Source organism: Setaria italica, chromosome VII (genome assembly GCF_000263155.2).
Source record: "Setaria italica strain Yugu1 chromosome VII, Setaria_italica_v2.0, whole genome shotgun sequence".
In the NCBI taxonomy this organism is placed as follows: Eukaryota; Viridiplantae; Streptophyta; class Magnoliopsida; order Poales; family Poaceae; genus Setaria; species Setaria italica.
In genome coordinates, this window is record NC_028456.1 from 16,386,968 (window position 1) to 16,408,357 (window position 21,390).

The window sequence follows — 21,390 nt, forward strand, 5'->3', positions numbered from 1 at the left end:
CCCTGATCATCTTCCATGTCAACATCAAACCCTTCTAAGTTCTCATGAGCGTATAGATCAATCTCAGGAGCTGCAGGTGGAGCAAGATCTTCCTTCACTCCTACCACATCCACTAACTGGTCCGCTTCTTCTGGGTTCGGTGGCTGGGGCTCTTCTGGTGGTGGAGGCGGTGGAACATTAACAATGTTTTGCGCAGGTACCTGGGCCTGCATCTCCTCCAAAGCCAGACGAAGTGATAAGATCTCGTCCAGCTGCTGGAATCTTTTTGCTTCAAGCCTATTAACATTGGATTCGGCTTCCTCCCTTGCTCTATCTGCCATGCTCCTGCTAGCCTCTATGAATCCTTGCATCACCCTGAGTTTTTCTTTGTAGTCGTCTATTCTCCTGGACTGTTCCCTTATTATTTTCTCCATGTCGTGTTCCCTTGTCAATGCCGCCTTTTTGTACAATTCCTTATCATGTCGGGCGCCCATTAACTCCATTTTGGCGTCTTCATTTTTCTGCCTCTGATTGTAATACTCTCTGATGCAAGACTGATGTAAGTTGTACATGGCCGTCATGTAATCAGAAGCAGCAGCAACCAAGATATCGTGCTCTACACGAGAAGAGTTCTTCAGAGCTTTAATTCTCCTCTTCCAGATCCCGTCATCTTGATTCTTGATAGGATAGAACCGAGCAGAGCTCGACCCTATCTCTACTTTGTGCTTTTCACATAACTCGGTAAGAGCAGTCATAGCCGCCCTTTCAATTGTGTCATTGAACTCAAAGCCTGACTCCATTACTTCTTCTAGACGCCAATTGGGATTGGTGTCTTCATCTGGAATGTGCACATAAACAGTGCAGTACTGTTTGTGACCCGTATCTTCCTTCCTCCAATAATATTCTGGAGGGTTGTGAAAGCCTAATTCCTGCAGCGTCTTCCATAGCAACTTCACAAACCCCGGCTTATCCAGATAATGGCCGCGGGTCCATCCATCTTGATCAGTGTAACCTTCTTGAAACATCCTATAAAAGAAACGAGGTCAGGTCTAACGGCACTCACTAAACCCAAAAATTTTGAAAATATGCTTATGCAACATGATGCAACGATTCCTACGGACTCACAGACTCATATACACACTCGTAAAGAAATTGGTGGCATCGTAATCTCTCCCTAAATAACAGACTACCGAATACTAGCGACACGCAGCAAACAGTTAGCATCTGCAAAACAAACAACCAGTTAACACTACTGCCACCTGTGACTCATGTTTTCTTTATTTTAAAATAGAGTCCCAGTTTTTAAATGGTAATACCTGTTGATTATCCCAACCTACGGCTCTGATACCAGCTGTGGCGGAACCGTCCAACTTAAACTGATTTAAATGCGCCTAATTGCTGCCGACGTAGCAATTATTCGAAACGCACTTAAAACAGTATAAGTCCGGTCGTCCGTCGAGTGTCCCTAGGACTCCTCGAAAGATCCACGTTGTGTCTCGTAGCCATACATCAGGATAGTATCCGCGATGGGATAGCATCAACAAATATTACATTTTTACATACATACAAGAGGTACGAGTTATTACAAGACTTAGTTTGAAGCAAACTTAATAGTGCAGTGTTAGACAGAGTTCTAGGACTTAAAACATAAACGGTTCAGATGGAGATGAGCATTAAAAAAAACTTCTTCTAAGGGTATTGTGAGACTCATAACAATACCCTAGGGCTTCGGGGCTTCCTCCTCGGTGGACTCCTGCGGTGCTTCTGAAAAGATAGCCACAAGGGATAACCCTGAGTACGAGGTACTCAGCAAGTCTTACCCGACTAACCAATATAATAGCTTTTCTTTGGAAGTACATGATAGCTTTTTGGTGTACTTGGCTGATACATTTTTGCCGAAAAGCTTACTACAAGTGATGCCTTAGTTTTATCTTTTATTTGGGTTAAGTCATTACCTAACCATTCTAGATGATGAGAAGAAAGTAAACGCAACCATAGATATTAAGTCATACATCAAACATTATCAGAAAGATATGCCATTCATGAATTTATGCTACGATGCTCAACAGTGATCAAGTGCATTCATAACCGAGAATTGCGGCGATCCGGATCAATTTACATCCTGCAGGAGAGTACCCCGATCACCAGTTATATACGACTGTCCAGGTCGTACACAACGACCTTTCGATTAGCAAAATCAATGATTGGGAATAAGACTACCCGGACCCAGGGACGCACCCCCACATGGGACCCCATGTCTGGCCCGATCACCATGTGAGTTTCAGGCTACACCCCTGCCAATCTCCAGCACGTCAAGCGCGGGTACGAAGTATTCCCGATCAGAGAGTTTGCTAACCTACTGGGCTTTACTGGTCCCATACCCAGTAAGTGATCAGATGATTATCACTTGATCAAAGGTTAAGACAACGAATCGGGCCTTCACCACATTAATCTAGCAGACAGAACTACATCTCTAGCTTCTATCCGCTTCTCAATTCCAAGTCATCTTCCCATAAATAACATGTAAGACTCAAAAAGTTTTCCTTAAGGTTGGTAAACCAAGCATTGAAGCAACTAAGCATTTCTAGACTTGGGATACCTACTAGGGTTTGAACAAGTGGCAAAGATGTCCTTAGAACAAGGTATGATCATGCACAAGAATAGGTTTCAAGCAACTCCTAGACTTAATGCATACATATAGCAAATAACTGAATATAGGACACATGAAATATTGACTTCAAAATAATAGGTGTAATGCACCGGGGCTTGCCTTGTTCGCTTAAAAAGTTAGTACTGTCCGACGGGTTGGCCTCGCAGGGGACCAATTCAAAGACTTCTTCAAACTCCGAAGGTCCTTCTGAAAATTCCAAGTAATCTCCTTCTGGTGCTTCGGGGTCTATAGCACAACACATGCAGGGGTTAGGAATGCAAATTTTTGAATAAAAGACTATACAACTTTCCTTCATGATAAAGTTGCAAGCCGACAAGGACTATACAATTTATCATGATAAAGTTGCAAGCCAACACACAAAAACCCAAAAAGATTAGCCCAAAATTTTTATTTTCTTACCTAACCTTACTCAAGGCCTTTCTTTTATTTTTTTTGAAAAGGTTATAATTATTTTCTAACTTGAAAAACTAATTTCCTATGAGTTGAGAATAATTTGTGATTACGAAATGTTATCCCATATTTATACATTTTATAAGATTAAGTATTATTAATTACTTAAAAGAAAGGCATTAAATGAATACCTAAATTTTTATAGTTTTCCTAGGGTATAAAAATTTTAATGCATAAAGGAAAATAAAACAAGCCTAACAAAATTGGTTTCACTAATTTTGGACACTCCTAGAAATTTCTGTGATTTAAATGGTGGGATTCCAATTTAAACTAATTATTCTATAAAGGAAATCCAAATTTTCCCGAAAAACACCCCCGGCGACTTTTCTCACGCGGCTCGACTCTACCCCCTCTCACTTGCGCTGGGCCCGTGACGCGGACCCACCCCTTCTCCTATTCCTTCTACCCGCCGGCCTCCTTTTACCCCGGCCGGGCCCTATTGGGCCGATTCCTCTTTCCCCTTCTTCTCCTTTCGCTCGCGACGGCCCAACGGCCCTCTTTTCTTTTTCTTCGTTTCCTCGCGAGCGCGGTCTGCTGGCTCCTCTGGGCCTCCGGCCTTCCTCTCCACGGTCGACCGCGAGCGCTCCTGGGCTTTCAAGGCCGCAGCCCAACTGGCCTCCGCGTCCGGCCGGCCGACTCCCTCTCCCTCTCTTCCCTACTGACGCGCGGGCCCAAGGCGCCAGACTCTTCTTCCTCCTCCCGCCAAAACTCGCGCACGACAGGGGGCGGTGCGGCTCGCCGACCGGCGCCCTACCCGCGGCAGAACTAGGTCAGGAAAGCACCTCCATGCCCTCACACACCCGTGCGTGGCAGCACTTCCTCGGGAGATGGCCGGAGCCATTCCCTCCACGGCGGCGGGCGGCGGCACCTACGGCCGGTCGCGACTACGCACGACAACGGCGCAAACTACCCCGACGACTACCACGACACCATCCTAGCATCCTAAGCACCTGCCTAAGGCTACCCAAGAAGGAAGAGAACAAGCGCAAGGGGGTGCTCACCGTGAGCGGGAGGTGCGGCGACGACGGACAGAAACGGCGGCGGTTTAAGGCGTACCGGCAGAGAGGCTGGGCAACAAGCTGCTAGGGTTGCTGGTGGGGTGTGGGTGGAGGTGTGGACGGAGGGAATCGACGGGAGCTGCGGTGTGGTGGGAGTATTTTTCTCGGCGGCGGCGGCTTGGACAGAGGAGATGGCGGCGGTAAAAAGGACAGCGGTAGAAACGGCGGCGCGGGAGCGATAGTTATTCAAGCTTTCACCGCGCGCATGGGCGACACCGTGGCCTACTCGTAGGCTTGCGTGGTGAGGAGGTGGCGTAGCTGCCGCGCTGGCGAGCGACCGACGACGGCGGCGGCGACACGTCCTGCTTGCTCTGTCATCGTTCCCCCCCTTTTCTTCTGACACCCGAAACTTCAGAGCTCCACCACGGCCGATTCCAAATCCGACAGTGCATATGTGTCTTAAGAAAAGTTGTAGATAATCTCGAGTTTTCCAATTGATATATAAACCTTTGCCCGAGATAAACATCCAAAAGTCTCCAAATTTAAATTTTTCTCGGGCAAATGACTGAACCCTTTTTCCCTTCCATTCAGTTTCGTCAGTCACTCGATGTGGTCATGTGCCCGACTTAGTGAATCATTTCGGTGCTCCAAATCCTCTTTCTGTAGTTCAACTTCTACCCAATTGTGTTCTACCATCTTCAAGGTTTCCATTTTTCCCAAAAACACCTACCTCTTTCGATCTACATTCCTCTGAAGTCCATTTCAAAGTCGGCCACACACTGCTGTCTTCAGACTTAGTCATTTTCAGTGATGCAATTACAGTGACGAGATGCTGACTTTAGGCCTTCATTTGAAATAGATCCCTCTGCTATTCTTGATCAAAAACACCCAAATCTAGTAGTCCAAAGTCCACACTTTAATATGGTGTAGTTGTTCTGATTTACTTATTTGAAAAATTCATCAGAAATTAATTTTGAAAATGGACTCTGCTGCTGTTTTTCTGAAATTTCCTATTGTCAGATGGTGAATAGTGCACTTCGGTTTTATTTGCTTTCTTTGATTCTTTTGAGATATCTAGGACCAATTCTGTTCCAATTTCTTGATCCTCAAGTTCTAATCACCCTTACACCATTATTCCATATTTTTGACGAATTTTTCTGAATTTCAATTCAAAATTCAAATTTCGGTCAAATTTGACCTGAATTTGATTTTTGGCCAATTTCTTTTTCTTTTCTTCTCAAATTGCTTCCAATTTTTCAAAGTCACTTTGGTGACTAAAATGGCAAGGTATTACATCCCTCCCACTCCCCTTCGCCTAGTCCACTCCGGCTGCGAGCGGCGGCGGCGGCGCCGAAGGCTGCACGGGCAGCCCCTGCTCCGCCTCCGCCCCCGAAGTTGTAGGCCTGGCGCTCACGCTCGCCGTAACCTAGCGCCGCTAGGGCGGATGGAGGGCGGCAGGCGGGCGGCGCGACCTGGGGCGGAGGGAGGGCGGCGTGTCGGGGGAGGAGGTGGAAGAGGAAAAAGAACGTACCGATTCGGTACATAACCGATGGTAGGCGTCTAAATAACCCAGAAAGCTAGTTAGAAGCTCGTTCTTTCCTCCTTTCCAGCTTACCATTGTAACGTGGCTTTCCACAGCTTTTAGCTCATGAAAAGCTAGGCTCAAAAGCTTGCCATTTGTTCAAACTTTCGACTTCTGGGGGTGAGAAGCTGGCTGAAAGCCCAAACAAATAGGGCCTAAAGAGGGTCTTCCCAGGTGGATGGAATGGGATTAAAGGACCCCTTTTTGTCTCGAAAAATTTATCCCGAATGGTTTTTAGAGAGATTTAGCCTCTACCAACCGGGACTAAAGTCGAGGTTTCTAGCAGTGAGTGCAGAGGCTGAATACAGGGCAGTGAAAAATGCAGATGCAGAGTGCTGCTGGCTAAGGTAATTGCCTGGTGAATTACAATGTGCAGTCCTGTCAGCAACAGTGGTCTTCGGTGACAATATATCTGCAGCTTACATGGCCAGTAATCCTGTTCATCATCACAGCACCAAACACATCGAGTTGGACATCCATCCCTCGGTGAGTTTTGCATCGTTCGTTTACCAACTGATCAACAGATTGCAGATATAATGACCAAAGGATTAGCTTCAGATTTATTCGACTCTTTTTTTTCTAGTCTGTGCATTTTGTCAGGAGACGATGTTCAGACTGCCGGGGGTGTTACACTGACAATTATAGTTTTCCATTTGGCCCGCGGCCCGTGGGCCGGCCCACGGCACGACATTTGGCCCGGTACAGGCACGGCTCGGCACAGCGGCCTTGCAGGACTGGGCCGGCCCGACCTACACCACGGGCCGGGCCTAGGCCGCTACCTCAGGCCGTGGGCTGGCTCGGCACGGCCTGGCCCATTCAGCCCGTGGGCTAGCAACGGCCGGCACGGCTTGTTTAGGCGTGCCACGCCTGCCTCGGCCCGGCCAACGGCCGTATAAAACACCAGCACCCGGCGACCCCTAGCCGAAACCCTACCCCGCACCCGCTCCGCTCCCGCATTGAGCCGCCTCTCGCCCTCTCCAGCGCTCCCCTCGCTTCCTCCCGGCTCCTCGCCTCCTCCCTCCGTCCCTCGATGCCTGCGCCTCCTCCCCCTAGATCCTCCGCTGTCCTTGCCCGCCGTCGGTCTCACCCTGTCCCTCCCCTCTCAGATCCGGCGTCCTCGCCCACCGCCGGCTCGCCGGTGGCCCATTCGCCTCCCTCTCCCCGTAACTACTCTTCCACTCTGAGATCTGGCGTCCTTGCCTGCCGCCGGCTTGCCGGTGGCCCCTCTGCCTCCCTCCCCCTGTAACTCCTCCTCCACTCTCAGATTCGGCATCCTCGCCTGTCGCTGGCTTGCCGGTGGCCCCTCCGCCTCCCTACCCCCGTAACTGCTCCTCCCCTCTCAAATCCAGCATCCTTGCCCGCCGCCGGCTCGCCGGTCACCCATCTGCCTCCCTCCACGTAACCCCGCTTCTCCCCTAGCCCCTCTGGCCCTCCGCCTTCCTTCCCGGCTCCTCGCCTCCTTCTCCCAACCCCTCGCAGATCCGCCTCACTCCCTGGTTCCCCACCATTGCGGTTCGTCTTCTCCGGCTTAGGGCTCCGGCTGCGTAGGTAAACAACCTCCTCTCGTTCCTCTTCTTGTTTCGACCCCTCGCAGATCCGCCTCCCTCACTTTTCTCCTCTTGCAGGTCTCCTATAGGTGCCGTGCGTCGTTGAGGAACGGAACCGTCGAGGCGACGATGTCAATGGTGGAGGGCTCGAGGGTGTGTTCCCTGTTCCGGGTGTGCTCTTCATTTGAGGTCTTAGGATGGACGACGACTATCCAACCTGCCTCAATGATGAGTTGCGGTTGATGGGGGAAACCGGAGATGATAATTCTGATTTGGAGGCGGATCGGCGAGCGCTGCTCAGTGGTGCCGTCCCCGATTCTCAGCCAGGTAGTGGAGATTCTCCACCACCTGCTGCTACTGGCTCTGGTGCTGGTCCGGGCTCGGAGAGTACGGGCAGCAAGAGGACTCGTTCTTGCACCTCTAAGGTATGGGACGACTTTGAGCCACTGTACGAGGTAATGAATAACAAGAGGGTAAGAACTGGTGCTAAGTGCCTACATTGCAAGAAAGTTTATTTTGGTAAGTCTTCTAGTGGTACTGGACACTTGCATAGGCACCTTCCAAAGTGCCCAGTCTTGCTAGGTGCTTCATGTATGGCTCAGTCCCAACTCAAGTACAATCCTGATGGCTCTCTCCATATGTGGGAGCACAATCCTAATGTTGCTCGTATCCAGTTGTGCAGATTGATTGCTAGACTAGACCTTCCTTTATGCTTTGGTGAGTCTGATGCATTTGAGGAGTATATTAATATTGCTCATAATCCTAGATTCAGTTGTGTGTCTAGGCAAACCACCACCAAAGATTTTGTTAAGTATTTTGATGAGCGTCGTACTAAACTTGTGGCTTCTTTGCAATCTGTTTCCTTTGTTGCTCTTACATCTGCCATATGGTCTGGTAATGCTAAGGAAGATTACCTTAGTGTGGTTGTTCATTATGTGAATGCTGATTGGCAACTAGAGAAGGCCTTCGTTTAATTGATGTTTCTCATAATGCTGATAATATTGCTGAGCGCATTACATCTGTTGCTACTGATTATGGTTTAAATGATAAGATATTTTCTATAACATTGGATAATGCATCGGCAAACACTGCCGCAATTGGTAAGCTTCATCCTTCATTGACTGGTTACATGGGCAAACTATTTTTTCATCAGCGTTGTGCTTGTCACATTGTTAATCTTATTGTTCAGGCTGGCCTTGATGTTTTCAAGCCTATGCTTAGTTCATTTAGAACTGCAATTTCATTCCTAAATTGTTCTAACCAACGTATTGTGGCATACAAGTCATATTGCATTGCTATAGGTGTCTGCCCTCGTAAGTTTGCTTTGGACATGGATGTTAGATGGAATTCAACTTATCTCATGTTAAAGAATCTATTGCCCCATAAGATCACATTCCATTAGTTCATAACCACTTAATATGGTTTGGTTGAAGGTCAAACAATTCTAACAGAATTACACTAGTATGTTGCTGAAAAGATTATGATATTTCTTGAACAATTCTATGATTCTACTGTTATTCTGTCTGGTGTTTATTATCCAACTGCTCCATTAATCTTGCATCATATTCTTGAGATAGCTAGGCACCTTAATTTCTATGCTAATGATGCTAATCTGAAACATGTTGTTGCACCCATGAAGTCTAAGTTCTTAGATTATTGGTCTGATATACCTATACTTTATGCCTTTGCTTTTATATTGGATCCTAGAGCTAAGATTACTGGTTTTAGCAATGTGCTTCAGCTGATGTCTCAGCTAACTGGTAAGGATTATTCTAGTTACTTAACTGATGTAAGAGCTGAATTGTCTACAATCTTTGGCAAATATGAAGCTAAGTATGGTTCTGTGAGGATGTAGAGGGCCACTCAGCCAGGCCCTGCAGGTAAGAAAAAGACTGCTTGGGGTAAGATCTTTGGTTCCCAGGGTGCTTCATCTACTTATTCTGCTGCTAGCCTTGGTGCTGGCCTGGGTTCTACTTCTGTTTCCTCCTCCCTGTCTAGGAGACAATCTGCTAGTGCTTTATTGCAAGCTGCTCAAACAGGTGCCTCTCTTGCTGCTGCTTCTGAACTGTCTGCCTACCTAGACAGTGACACTATCAACCAATATGATGATGACTTCAACATATTGACCTGGTGGCATGAGCATAAGTTATCATATCCTCTTCTATCTATCTTAACTAGGGATGTTATGACTGTGCCTGTCTCTACTATATCTTCAGAATCTGCATTTACTACCACTAGCAGGATCATTGAGGAGCGGCGACGTCGTCTGACCCTGAGATGGTGGAGATCTTGGCTTTGATCAAGGATTGGGAGCAAGGAGATTCAAGACTGCAGCATACCGTCGACGATACCGAACTTGAAGAGTCATTTGAGAATTTGTATCTTGATGAGTAAGATTTCTAATCTCATTTACTTCTCCTGCAACATACTTGTTACTTGATGATCTCTGATCCTCCTATCATTTTTTACAGAAGCTAGATGCTTGTTGTCCTGTTGGTGCTCTGTCAATATTCAGGAGCAAGTTAGAACTCAGAAGCCTCATGCTATTGTGCTTGTGTAGGTCTTGTGACTTGTGAGTTGTGAGTTGTCAGTTGAGTTGTGAACTTGTGTCTGAACAATGAACTTTGATGAGCTGGCTGTACTCTTTTTTCCATTGTAGGGTTTTCTCACGAGGTGTGAGTTTTTACCTACAAAGATTTTTAATGAGGCAGCAATACAAACAACTCAAAATAATATTCAAATTTGTTTGTGTTATTGTGATTGTGAATCTGTGTGAATATGTGAATCTGCGTGAATCTTTGTGAATATGTTGAACATGTGAAACTGTGAATATGTTGAAACTAAGTTTTGAATTTGGCTTTGAAACTGTGAAAATGTCTTAGTGTGATGAATTTGATTCTGGTTAGGGGTTTTTAATAAAATGTGTCACAGGCTGGCACAGGCACGGTGAGGCTGTTAAGGCCCGCCGGGCTAGCGGGCCGGCACGGCCTACGTAAGAAGGTAGCAAGCTGGGCCTGGGCCGCTTCTTCGGCACACGGGCCGGCCCAGCCTGGCACGGCTGTTGTGCGGGCCTAAACAGGCCGGGCTTATTCGTGCTCGTGCCAGGCCAGGCCGGGCCGCCCATTTGGCCATCTATACTAACAATGTAAATGGTTGTAACGTTCTCCTATACATTGTATAGGTTTGATCCTACTCTCTCGGTCCCAAATTACTATTTGTTTTGACTTTTCCAAGTACATGACTTTGATTTATAAGGGCATAGCAAAAGCTATAAATATAAAAAAACCAAAATAAATAGAAATTTGTGACGGACGGAGTAGATTCTAGGCTTGACCGAGCACTAGTTTGTTAGCCATAGGTGCTTCCTGAACATGTATTTAACCACCTCCGCTCATGAATGAAAGTGTGTTGGATCAAAAGATCTCTCACATTCTCTCGTTCTACAATCATCATCGTCGTCATCTAGCTAGCTTTAATCAGCTGCCGTGGCGACTGGCGCGAGGCAGCTCCCTGCCGGCGAGGAAGTGCGCGAAAAGCTGGCATGTAGCAGAGCAGAAGATGACTTGATGGAAGGCATGTAGTAGACGTAGTTGATGTCGAGAAAGTAGTACTTATAGGTCTAATGGTGTGCATAAACGAGCTGCAGCATAAAGTACATCTCCTTAATGGGCTATAAAGAAAGGGCCCATTAGGCATTTCTTGGGCATCAAACGCCAATTTACATATTTGCGAACAAGCCCACATATTGCTTCCTGTACTTCGTTGTATCAGCATGATTGCTATAATGGAGAACAACTTTTAGATGTTGAAAGGCGTGGAAGAGCACGACGAATCCCGAGTCAGCCGTGGAAGCAGCCAGCAGAGTCGCGGGGGTGCTATTCAAGCTCGCCGTGAACACTGCAAGAAACAAACTCAAAATGATTAATATACTTTGATGATGAATGGAAACGGTATGACAAAACAGAGGGGTTTCTGTGTACTTACGAGGCTCTAAGTCTCTGCCGTTCACTGGTGGAAAAGTGAGCATTAGTCCTAGTTGGAGAGTCACATAGGTCTCGAAAATCCAATCGGAACTAATCTTTCGAGACTAAATACCCCCCTCTCTAGTCCCTAGTATTTCACCTAAGACTAAAGACCTCCTTTAGTCTGGTTAGTACTACCAACCGGGACTAAAAATATTTAAAAAATAAAAAAAAATGGGCTACCCCTGCTCCCGCCGCTTGCGCCTACGCTTGCACCTACACCGGGCCAGCCCATGCCATGTTGGGCCCTCGCCCACCGACGCCGCGTTGGGCAGCTTCACGCCATGTCGGGTCCTCGCTCACGGCGCCGCGGCAACACAGCTCCCCTATGCCGCACCATCTCGCGGGGAGGGAGCTAGGAGGAGGAGGTCGGGGAGGTGGGGATGGAGGGAGGGAGCAGAGCTTCGAGAGGAGGAGGCTGGGAGGAAGGGAGGGACCAGTGCTAGCTAGGCCGGGAAGGGGGAGGGAGCAGAGGGTGGAGCGAGTTGAGGGAGAGGAGAGGAGGAGATAAGGGAGAGGAGAGGAGCGCTAGTTAGGATCCTAATTCATTTTATCCTAGCTGGTGGCTCCAACTGAAATTAAAAAGGATCCTTTTAGTCCCGATTAAAATTACATTGCTAGAAAAATCGAGATAGGAAGTAATTCATGTTATTCCTAGCGGAGTGGGGCCGAACTCCCGGCAGCATGGGGCTGGCCTCCCGGTGGCACAGGGCTGCGGTGTGGGGGTCGGCCTCCTGATAGCGCGGGGTTGCGGCTTTCCCGAGACAACGGTGCAGGGAGCGGCCTCTCGCACGGGCCCGACCTCACTCCAGATAGATTAAAGGGTACAGGCTGATGACTGGTTGAGCCATTGCTGAACAAATAAATCATCGTAGATAGAACCACCAAGCTCATAACGATTAATCTAGCGTCCCTAGCAGTCGAATCGGACCTAACCGAGACAGCGCTGGCAGCAGAGCGGTAGACTTAAAAGTTACTGGCCGATGAATTTAGATGCGACGAGATAAAAGGCTCAGTAATAGCTCAGTGAAGGCCAAGAATAATAAGATGTATCGGTAAAAGCTTTACTGGCGGGCACGGCGACTTAAAAGTTACTGGCATCCCATCTAGATCGGACCTAACCGTGCCATCTAGATCGGACCTAACCGAGGCAGCGCTGGCAGCAGTGCAGGATTAAAAGCTTCCGAATCACAAGACTCCTACTTGGGCACATCAAATGACTGATACAGACTTTCCTAATTTAACATAAGGAAACTAATCTTTAAGATACAATTATGACCCTACATATCCCATATCTGGTAGGATAATGCAATGTATAGGCCTTTCCAGAGTCCTTGTCTGATACGCCTTTCCAATATCTTTATTAGAATATTCTTTTCATTATTTCAGGTTTTATAGGATTTTATGGGCCAAAATCCTGTGTCAACAGTTTTTCTAACTTTAAGTAAACTATATAAACTTGCACATGTCTATTCTCCCCTATAAATATAGACGCCGGCCAGCGGCATTAGCAACTCGAGAGTTGTAGAGCACACGGGATAATATGTCTGGCAACATGAGTAGTAGTCCTGGCTACTTCCTCGCCCTTTCCATCCTGGTCCTCGGCGTTACAACTAACCTGCAGCCGCACCCTGGCTGCACAGCTGCTAGGGAGTTCCCAGGGGCCAACTCGCCCGCCAAGCATCAGGCCCCGGTGGCTGTGGGCACCGCCGCCCCAGCCGGGACCAATGGCAACGACACTACCGCCCCACAAGTGGCCGTTCATGGCCGCAGTAGCCCAGGTATGGCATGACTGACAGCCCTTGCTAGCTCGATTTGGGCAACCCGCATCTCATTTTTCGCTTCCCAACATGACCATGACGTTACATTTCTATCTGTACATTTTAGCAGCAGCTAGCCTTCATCTTTACATATTTGATGTGGGTTTATTTACATATCTTTTTCCCCTGTTTTATGCCTTTTTGCGTGCCAATTAGCTGGAGGGGCCGAAGGGCAATACATGGACCTCAAGGGCGAGTGCGCAACTCGTGCAGGGTGCTACGTTCCAGGGGTTGCAACACAGAGACACCCGACCTTTCCGCCCGTAGTTGGTTCTCCAACAGGCGGTTCTTCAGGATTTTGGGAGTTCGTCCGTGGTGGATGGCGGAGAATGAAGATTCGTCCTCCCGTACGAAAATGACTCCCTGCAGCCGCATCCCTTAAACCATGGTTGATGTCTTCTGCCCGTGTTATATGGGAGAAAATCAATGGTGTATGGGAGTTACTACTGTGTCTGATACCTAGCTAGCTTGGCATCCGCTTGGTGTCGGCCATTTGGGAAGGCTCCCTGCTGCTTAATGAGCTAGCCTTCATCGTTAAATAAAACGTCTGAAATATGCATTTACTCGTACTGTAACGCTGCAGTTCTCTCCTGCGTCCAACAGAGCTGGGGTTGGCTTCTGATTCATGGTCTGGAGTCTTCGACGATGTGGGGCGCGGCGTACAGATCGGACCTGTTGATGAAGGCCCTGCCATTTTTCTCGTGTATTGTTTCTTAGAGTCTTTTGTTCAGGGGTTGAAAGTTGTAACAAGCAGGGTGTGCTCTGTACAACAGAGGTGTCAGCACTCTATCGCTGTTTATTTATATATATTTTTGAGCTAAAATTTGATGAATAGCTTGCTTGTTATATATGATTCGTATTAAGTAAAGAACTTGATCAATATTAGATCAATATTAGGTATGGAAAAAAATAGAGTAAATGTGTTTTTAATATTTAGTCATTACAATAAAGTTAAGGTAAATAAATTGTAGGTGTAAGAAGTAGAATTTGGTCATTGCTACAAGTTTTCATGTCACTGTATTTGAACAATAATTTATTTATCTCATGTTTATTGCAAGGATTAAATATTATAAACATATTTACTCTATTTTTTCCCCTACCTATTTTTGATCAAGTTATTTATCTAATACAAAGCCCTATGTTCAATTTTTCACATAATACGATACAGATGGATCGGCAATGGATGTACCACCTCCGCTCCTCCAATCCTAGAGAACAGTGTCTGCACATGGCATGAATGTACTTACACTATTCTCTAGTATTGGAGGAGCAGAGGTGGCTCTACATCCTCTAGTATTGGAGAAACATTCTAAAGAGCTGGTTCCTCCGCTCGTCCAATACCAGAGAACAGTGTCTGCACACAGCATGAATGTGCTTACACTATTTTCTGGTACTGGAGGTGTGGAGGTGGCTCTCCATACACTTTGTAGAAGATCGAGTCATGTGCAGAGATGGCTTGCAGGGCGAATATTCTACTATGTTGTATCTTTATTTTAAGATAATTGACTACATGAAGTCTACTATGCAGCGTCCGTAATCTTTAGTGTATATGTATCTTTATTGTCAACCTAGTGAATGTTATGAATGTTGATTGGTGTAATTTTCATGTGATTTATTTTTATCCTTATGAAGGTTGATTGGAGTAAATTATCAATATTGATCAAGTTCTTTATCTAATACGAAGACATATGTTCATTTTTCACATAATAATTTATTTATTTCATGTTTATTGCAAGGACTAAATAATATAAACATATTTACTCTATTTTTTCCCTACCTAATATAAACATATTTACTTTATTTTTATCTTTATGAAGGTCGATTGGAGTAAATTATCAATATTGATCAAGTTCTTGATCTAATTTGAAGACCTATGTCCAGTTTTCACATAATACTATGCAGATGGACCGACAATAGATGTATAAAGCGGACAGGTGGACCAAGAAGTTTGTTGATGGCTTGCATTATTTTCTCGAAGTGGCCAAAACCAACAAGCCAGAGATGGAATTCATATGTTGTCCATGCTTCCAATGCAGTAACAAGAAGGACTACTCTTCCTGGGGGACTGTTCATAACCACTTGTTTAGATACGGTTTCATGCATAAATATTTGGTTTGGACCAAGCACGGCGAAAGAAGGGTTATAATGAAAAATGATGAACAAGAGGAGGATAATAACAATATTCCGAACTGGGCTACATGTCAAGCTTTTGCAGATACTACAATGGGCAAGGCTGATGAAGAAGAGTTTGTAGAAGACGGCCCTATTCATGATCTTGGTCAGGTGCTATGGGATGCAAAGAGAGACTGCGAAACTAAGAAGGAATCAAAAAAGCTACAGCACATGATAGATGATCACAAAAAAATTGTTGTACCTAGATTGCAAGCAGGGGCACAAAACACTGGGTACCAAACTGGAAATACTATAATGGAAGGCAAAAAATGATGTGTCCGATAAGGCATTTGAGGAGACGTTGAAAATTGTAAAGAACATTCTTTCCGAGAATAATGAATTGACTTCCACAACATATGAAGCTAAACATGTTATTTTCCCTCTGGGATTGGAGGTTTAGAAGATACATGCATGCCCTAATGACTATATCCTCTATCGTAGTGATGAATATGAGAAATTGGATGCTTGTCATGTGTGCGGAACACTGCGGTATAAGATCAGATGAGATGATCCTGGTGATGTTGAGGGGTAGCCTCCCAAGAAGAGAGTTTCTATAAAGGTGATGTGGTATTTCTCTATAATACCACGTTTGAAGCATTTGTTTAAAAACAAGGTGAATGCTAAGTTGATGCGATGGCCCAAAGAAGAATGTAAGCAAGATGAGATGCTAAGACACCCCGCGGGTGAGGCCTAGTGGAGATCAATTGATAGTGCATTCGTGAACTTTAAAATTGATACGAGGAACATAAGGTTTTGTTTAAGTACTGATGTATTCAATCCATTCGATGAGTTGAGTAGTGGTCATAGTATTTGGCCTGTGACTCTATGTATGTTCAACCTTCCTCCTTGGTTGTGTATGAAGCGAAACTTAATTATGATGTTGGTGCTTATCCAAGGCTCAAAACAACCCGGTAGCAACATTGACGTGTACCTAAGACTGTTGGTTGATGAACTTTTACTGCTCTGGAAGGTAGAAGGTGTACATATGTGGGATGAGGCTAAACAAGAGAGCTTTGACCTATGAGCCTTGTTGTTCATAACGATCAATGATTGGCCTGCGTTGAGTAACCTTTCAGGACAGACAAACAAGGGATATCGGACATGCACCCATTGTTTAGATGACACGGATAACATGTATTTGAAATACCGTAGGAATGTCATGTATATGGGCCATCATCGATTTCTTCGTGCTAACCACCTATTAAGAAAGAAAGGGATGCATTTCAAAGGGACCCCAGACCATCGTAAAAAACCTGCACACCATAATGGAAAACGTGTATTTGAGATGATAAAGGATGTAAGAGTAGTCTTTGGAAAGGGTCTTGGTAGCGAACCTGTTCCGAATGACGATAATTGATATGCACCCATGTGGAAGAATCTTTGTGTGATGCATGCACCTAATGAATAATCTTTGCGTGAACGTGCTAGGCTTCATGGGTTGTTAGGGGAACTCAAAAGATACATTGGAAGCACGACAGGATCGGAAACATATGAATCAACAAGATGACCTAAATCCGGAAAAGAGAGATAAAGGATAACACTACTTACGTCCTACTAGTTACACTCTCAGCAAGAAAGAGAAGGATAACATGTTTGAACGCATGAATAGTATCCAGGTTCCATCTAGGTACTCCTCAAATATAAAGAGAATAATAAATATAAAAAAAGAAGTTCTACAAGTGCTATGGCTGGCCTCAGCGCTTGCAGCAATTCACCCCGTTGTTGGAGCGCTGCCGCAGCCAAGTAGCAACTGCCAGAGAAGATATGGCCAACTCGAGATCCACTACCCGTTTGGCATCGGATCAGGCGACTCGCCTGACCACTGTGCCATGCCTGGCTTCTACCTGAACTGCAGCGACTCCAAGACATTTCTTGGTAATGTCGAGGTGCTTAACATCTCGATACAAAACAGCACTGCACGGATGAGGGTGACCATGGCCTCATCTTGCTACAACACCTCCACTAAGGACATGGACTACAACGCTCGGGCGTTGAACCTTACAGGTACGCCCTACAGGCTCTCCGACACGGCGAACAAGTTCACGGTTGTTGGGTGCAGAACATTGGCATACATTGCTGATCAGGACAACGTGGGAAAGTACGCGAGCGGCTGCGTGTCCATATGCCGGCGAGGTGATGTGAGCATCCTCACCGATGGTTCATGCTCTGGAATTGGCTGCTGCCAGACAGCCATCCCCAAGGGGCTACAATACTACAAAGTGTGGTTCGATGAAGGCTTCAACACATCCCAGATCTACGACATCAGCCACTGCAGCTACGCGGCGCTGGTCGAGGCATCCAACTTTACATTCTCCACAAGGTATGCTACATCGTCGGCGTTCTATGACACTTATGGCAGGAAGCCGCCGTTGGTGGTGGACTGGGCTATCGGGAATGGAACGTGTGAGGAAGCCCGTAACAAGCCTGGATCATATGCTTGTGTCAGCAGCAACAGCCAGTGCTTCAATTCCACAAACGGACCAGGCTACGTCTGCAATTGCTCCAAAGGGTTCCAAGGCAATCCATACCTTGTCGACGGATGCCAAGGTAACGAATCTGCATAAACCTACAGACTACATAATTGAAACATGAAAGAAGCTGAGTAGAGCTGTAGAATCTGAAGCTTAATTATGATATGTATAAATGTTACTGAAAAAATAGTAGTAGTACAGTTTCACCAGAAGCTACAAGCTAAGTCTATTCCTGGTCTCTGAAGTAAAATTTGACGCTCTAAACATGTTAAATGTTCCATATTATCAATCAATATACTGCAAATTTTTTACAAAATATTTTTTATGCAATTGCTAATACTGCAGATGTTGATGAGTGCAAGGATCTGGAAACCAACCCTTGCTCTGTGAAGGAAGCTTGCAAGAATACTCATGGTGGATTTGAATGCACTTGTCCTCAACAGTCCCCCAAAGGCAACGCCTACAACGGGACATGTGAGAAAGACCAATCAATTCCACTTAAAGTCACAATTCCAATAGGTACACCTATCTTTCCTCTTTCAATACATTTATTATGTTTTAGAAGTATATATGTTCAAAACAGATCCACGATCGTGAGAAGTTGGTAGATATTATAAGGAGTATCAAGCTGATAACGTATCCAACGGACATGGAGACACAACCACGAAAACACAAATATTAAACGAATTGCTTACCAATTATTAATTGTTTCAGCTAACCAGAGTACTTTTCAGACTCTTTTTTCCAGCCGTCTAACAACTTGAAGTTTCCATACATGTCTGATCTGCAGGAATTTTTGGCTGTCTTTTGGTTGGTCTTTTACTTTTCCTTATTAAAGAATGGATCAAGCACAAACGACGAATAATCAGGCACGAATACCGAAGATGAACGAATGTTTTCAGCAGAACGGTGGCCAACTTCTAATGGATATGATGAAAGTAGAGAGTAACAATTCATTTCAGTTGTATGACCGGGAAGAAATTGAGGTGGCCACAAACAACTTCGATGACAGATCAATCATTGGAGAAGGTGGTCAGGGAACCGTTTATATGTGGCAAAATCTTGATGCACAAAACAATCCTGTTGCAATCAAGATCTGCAAGGGATTCGATGAGAGTAGGAGAAGGGAATTTGGTCAGGAGCTGCTTATACTTTCTCGAGTAAAACATGAAAACATTGTCCAGCTTCTAGGTTGCAGCTTGCAGTTTGAAGCTCCAGTTCTGGTGTACGAATTTGTGCCAATCAAACCCTGCACTACCTGATCCATAGACAAGATGATGCATCCATCAGAACTATGGAAATCCGTCTTAAAATTGCCACTGAAATTGCTACTGCACTAACATACCTACATTCACTTAGTCACCCTATCTTTCATGGAGATATCAAATCTGTCAACATTCTTATAGGCCACAATCTCTCCGCTAAACTTTCTGATTTTGGATGCTCAATGATTAGGTCTGCTGATGACAATGTTCAAGTAGTGAAGGGGACAATGGGCTACTTAGATCCAGAGTACCTTTTGAACTTTGAGCTTACTGATAAGAGTGATGTTTACAGTTTTGGTGTTGTCCTTTTGGAGCTCCTAACACGTAGGAAGGCACTGTCCGAAACAAAGGAGAGCCTCGTGTCTGTCTTCACGGAAGCCATGAAGGAGGGCAAGCTTGTGGAGCTCATAGACACGGAGTTAGCCAACCAAGAAAACATGGATTTATTACATCAAATGGCTGCATTAGCAAGAGAATGCTTGGCCATGACTGGTCAACACCGACCAATGATGAGCCAGGTAGCCGAGGAGCTCCAACGATTGGCAGGCCCGGTGCCACAGCGCACTCGACTGTTTCATGGTATTAACGCACTCATGTTGCAGGGACGGTCGTCTAACAATGCAGCAGGTGACTATATTAGTGAAGAAAGCACAGATTACTACAACCTCAAGGAGAAAGCCTCCATGAGCACAGAGTTTGCACGATGAAATCAGTACGCATTAGTTGGTTGCGGCAGTGTAGACATGCATAGTATATTGACGTGTGTCCTATTTAGATACGTTCACAATGTCATAACATAATTTTGTTGAACTTAATACTTCCTCAGTAAAGATTTGTATAGTTTCTATATATACTGAAATTACATTGTATCAGGAAAGTGGCTTTTGCCGTTCAAAATTATTGCATTTAAATATGGTATAAAGACTACTTTACAGCCGGCCGTATTTTTGTTAAACGGAACGGCCGGTTCCATCCACCGTCCAGCCAGGATCTAACAGCCACGGAAGCTAGTGCTCGCGGGGTCCACAGGTCAGACCAGACGTTTGCTCCCCCAGGCATACTATAGAAAATCTCGGGGCGCACCTGTTCGTCTTCATCCGCTGAACTTTTTTTTATTTTTAACCCTTTTTTTTCTTTATTTTTAAAAATAACCTCACCCGAGTTTTATTTGCGCGGGGTGACCCTTTTGGCCGCGCCAGACCGCCTGGCGCGGCAGGAACACGTTGCCGCGCCGCATGCACTGGCGCGGCGGCCCCTGCCACGCTGGCGCGGCGAGTCGTGGCGCCAGGTGGGCGCTGACGTGAGCGGGGCGTTCGCCGCGCCAGCCCGCCTGGCGCGGCAGGGCCAGCACTAGATCCACGCGCCGGCTCCCTTCCTCCTCCCTCCCTCCTTTCTTCCTCCTCCAGACACACCCGAGCCCAAGCTCCTTGCGCCGCCCCCCGCCGCCCCACCCCCAAATCCACCCAAAATCCGGCGTTTTCGGTGGGGGAAAGTAGTGGAAATCGATCCCTGCTTCGTGTGGAAGGTATTCCCCTACTTTTTCTCGTATTTTACCGTTGCATTTGGTAGATCGGAGGATGTTTAGGTGACTTAGGGTTAGGTTAGTGATTTGAAATTTCAATGAAATGCAATGGTGTTTTGTGTTAGATGATACGTAGTTCATACGCAATTGAGTCTCTGCCCGCGATATTGACGTGTAGAACTTGTCGATTTAAGGATATATTCATTGAATCGTATAGTGCAATGTATATGTGTATTTTTTGTTTGCAATTTGTCCAATATATGTAATGTGTGTAGTTGATATGTCGAATATGTGCAATGTGTAGTGTATATGACATGGTGAAATGTTTGTATTTTGTAGATGGATCGTTTAGTTCGATTTTTTGATGGTGGTGTTGTGAAACAAAATGGGGAGTTAGAGAATATGAATGAGTCAATTGAATTCTTCGATGGTCCTCCAAGTTTTAGTGATTTAGTTGACCGTGTAATGACGAAGTATGGATGTAGAGTGGATGAGATCGGTTTGAGAGGTCGTTTTGATTGTGGGAAAGGTAGAGCTCATTATGTTCTCATGAAGTTAGCATCCGATGCGAATTGGAAGCACTATAAGGATGTTGTGCACGAAGCTAATGTTGCATGTTTGGAGGTTATAGTCGAAATTGTTCGTATGCCTGGCCCAAATGTTGTCATGAGGGAGGAAGTGGCGGTAGTGAACCATAATGGTACCCAGGAGTCAGAAATGTTGCATCACGTGTTAGGTGAAACAGAACGTGATTTTGACTTGGCTATTGCCAATGATGATTTTCCCAATAACATTTTTGAGAGGGATGAAGCAAATATAGATGTTGATAATGTCTCTATGGGTTCCGAAGATTGTGAATTGGAGGAAGATGGGGTAGTAGGTGTGGAGGTA

At 45.7% G+C, this 21,390-nt stretch overlaps 1 protein-coding gene and 1 pseudogene across 1 annotated transcript; both read left to right on the forward strand.

The window, feature by feature from the left end:
- Positions 1-12,767: 12,767 nt before the first annotated feature.
- LOC111255679 lies at positions 12,768-13,863 on the forward strand. The gene is made up of 2 exons (XM_022828799.1): positions 12,768-13,030; positions 13,226-13,863. Exons 1-2 carry the CDS (start codon positions 12,793-12,795, stop codon positions 13,426-13,428), a joined length of 441 nt encoding a protein of 146 aa, XP_022684534.1. The 5' UTR covers positions 12,768-12,792; the 3' UTR covers positions 13,429-13,863.
- Positions 13,864-16,842: 2,979 nt separating this feature from the next.
- LOC101785725 lies at positions 16,843-19,841 on the forward strand (annotated as a pseudogene).
- Positions 19,842-21,390: the final 1,549 nt, after the last annotated feature.

Coding starts and splice junctions, on each gene's coding strand:
- LOC111255679 (XM_022828799.1), top strand. CDS start 12,793: ATGTCTGGCAACATGAGTAGTAGTCCTGGCTACTTCCTCGCCCTTTCC. Junction 13,031..13,225: donor TCATGGCCGCAGTAGCCCAG/GTATGGCATGAC, acceptor CGTGCCAATTAG/CTGGAGGGGCCGAAGGGCAA.